Source organism: Cyprinodon variegatus, unplaced genomic scaffold (genome assembly GCF_000732505.1).
Source record: "Cyprinodon variegatus isolate N-32 unplaced genomic scaffold, C_variegatus-1.0 Scaffold1302, whole genome shotgun sequence".
Taxonomy (NCBI): Eukaryota; Metazoa; Chordata; class Actinopteri; order Cyprinodontiformes; family Cyprinodontidae; genus Cyprinodon; species Cyprinodon variegatus.
In genome coordinates this window covers 169,203-171,201 of record NW_015151755.1, presented here as the reverse complement: position 1 = coordinate 171,201, position 1,999 = coordinate 169,203, and the positions used below count along the sequence as shown (strand labels likewise).

General features: G+C 41.6%; 1 protein-coding gene across 1 annotated transcript in view; it reads left to right on the top strand.

The window, feature by feature from the left end:
- sfmbt2 (Scm-like with four mbt domains 2) overlaps nucleotides 1–1,999 on the top strand; it is a 60,269-nt gene that overhangs the window by 9,847 nt on the left and 48,423 nt on the right. The window contains exon 2 of the mRNA XM_015402123.1: nucleotides 1,451–1,613. Within this exon, the coding sequence (XP_015257609.1) occupies nucleotides 1,490–1,613 (124 nt within the window). The 5' untranslated portion in view covers nucleotides 1,451–1,489. The remainder of the gene's footprint in view (nucleotides 1–1,450; nucleotides 1,614–1,999) is intronic.

Sequence of the window (1,999 nt, the reverse complement as noted above, 5' to 3'; positions counted from 1 at the left end):
AGTCTGTTTGTTTTCTGATGTATCAGATGCTCCTGAGGTCAGCGGGTCTTCAGCCGTTTCTTTGGATTTGACTCGGTGCTTCAACCTGTTGCTAAGAATCAGCAATTCCCGCTTCTTAACATCTTTTTTACAAACACCTAAAAATGTGTCAGGAATTTGTCCTGGGCTCCAGAACCTTCTTTCTCTCTGGGAAAGCAGCTCAGCCTCAGATTGGATGGAGAACATCTGGGAACAACCAGTCAAAAGGCCTCCAACAGCAATCTCATTTGGATGTGGACTTTGACTAGGCCATTTTAACACATGTTCAGGGTGTTTCTTTCCTATTCTTCATGAGGGAGCATTTGCTACAACTCATCAGGATGATGATGATGTTGTCTCTCTTACCTCCTCTCCTGATGAAGTGCACTTTAAACTGATGTTTTGCCATTTTCCCAGGCGGATTATGAATTTATTAATACCTGTTACCAGAGGTTATAATTGATTAATTACCTTCTTCAATCTAAACAATATTGGTTAAAGGATTTTGCTCCATTTCCAGGTGTTATTAACCGCTTGCCTTTCTGGCTGGACGTCTTAAACCGGCTGTTAAAGTCCAAGATGACTTCCCCATCAGTAAATGTCAATAACTTGGTTTATAGTTGAAGCTGAGTTATTAATGGTTAACCAGAAAGGAAAATATTGCCTCCGTCTATTCCAGTTATTGGAAGCTGATTCAGATCTTAAAGACAATTTCTCACTGTCACATTTAAAAGAAAGCTGTGCTTTTATTAATCCTAATAATCTTTTTACTTTAAAAAACAATCCACTGGACTTTGTTTCCAAGTTTGAAGACGTTTAACTTCCCATCCAGGAAGCGTTTTCTATTNAATAACTGCAGGTTCTTCATGTTCTTCATCCCAAAGATAAATCCCAAAAAGCGTGTGTGATTCCTGAAAACTGATGAGTTGCTTTTTCATTTTTACGTTGCACTATACTTCATAGAAATAATAAGTTTGTATATGAAGGAACGAGTATAACTAACTGATATTTAGCTGCTTTTTGATCTCTCTGGTTCCATGGCTGCATTTTTCCGGCTCCCATCTCCTTGTTCGCGTCCTTCCAGTTTTTCTGCCTGCTCCTCTGATTGGTTTGCATGGCGGAGTTCTGCTGTGGTATGCAAACAACACGCAGACGCTGCAGAGGCTGAGGACAGCCTGCAATTACAGCTTCATCAAATTACACTTTACATCTGCCTGCTGCTGCAGAGTTAGAGTAGATCAGCAGCCTTCCACTCAGGCTTCTGCATTGCATTTATCGCCCTCTTCTTCGTTAGATTGTTGTGAAGAAACTAGAAAAGCAGGATGCTTTGTTTCCTCCCAGATGTACAATCCTGGTGCTTCGTTAAAGCAAGCTTCCAAGCTTTTAGACCCGGAGGTTTAGAAAAACTCATAGCTGAACTTTTCTCTTGCAGGTCCGATCAGGTGGGAGTGACGAGATGCTCTAAGGGAGGATGGAAGCACATCTGCTCAACGGTCAAAGGTCGAGCAGCAGGATGCAGACCGGCCCCCAGGAGCAGCCGCTGGCCCTTACTGTGGCTCAGCTAACCAATGGGAAGGAGGAGGAGGTGAACACAGGTGAGATCTTTGGGTCTGGCTGGTTTCTTCCATCATATTTGACGAGTCTTTTAATAAGGAGGTTAAAGGAAATTATTATCTCTGATCTATGGATGTCCTACAGGTTTCTGTCCCCAAAGTACGAAATGAGCAAGAAGAGGTTTAAGTTTTAGGTACAACTGACGGTCTGAGCTTCACAATCAAGACCCAAATTGCCGTTAAATCCCTGCAATCAGTCATTTCAATTCGATTCAGTTTATTTCTATAGCGCCAATTCAAAACACATGTCATCTCAAGGCACTTTACAGTTCACCAGATCATCCAGTCAGATTGATTCAAAGTTTTCTATCAAAGAAAAAACAGTTGATTGCATCGAAAGCAGAGAACACAGTGTTAGAGATTGAACA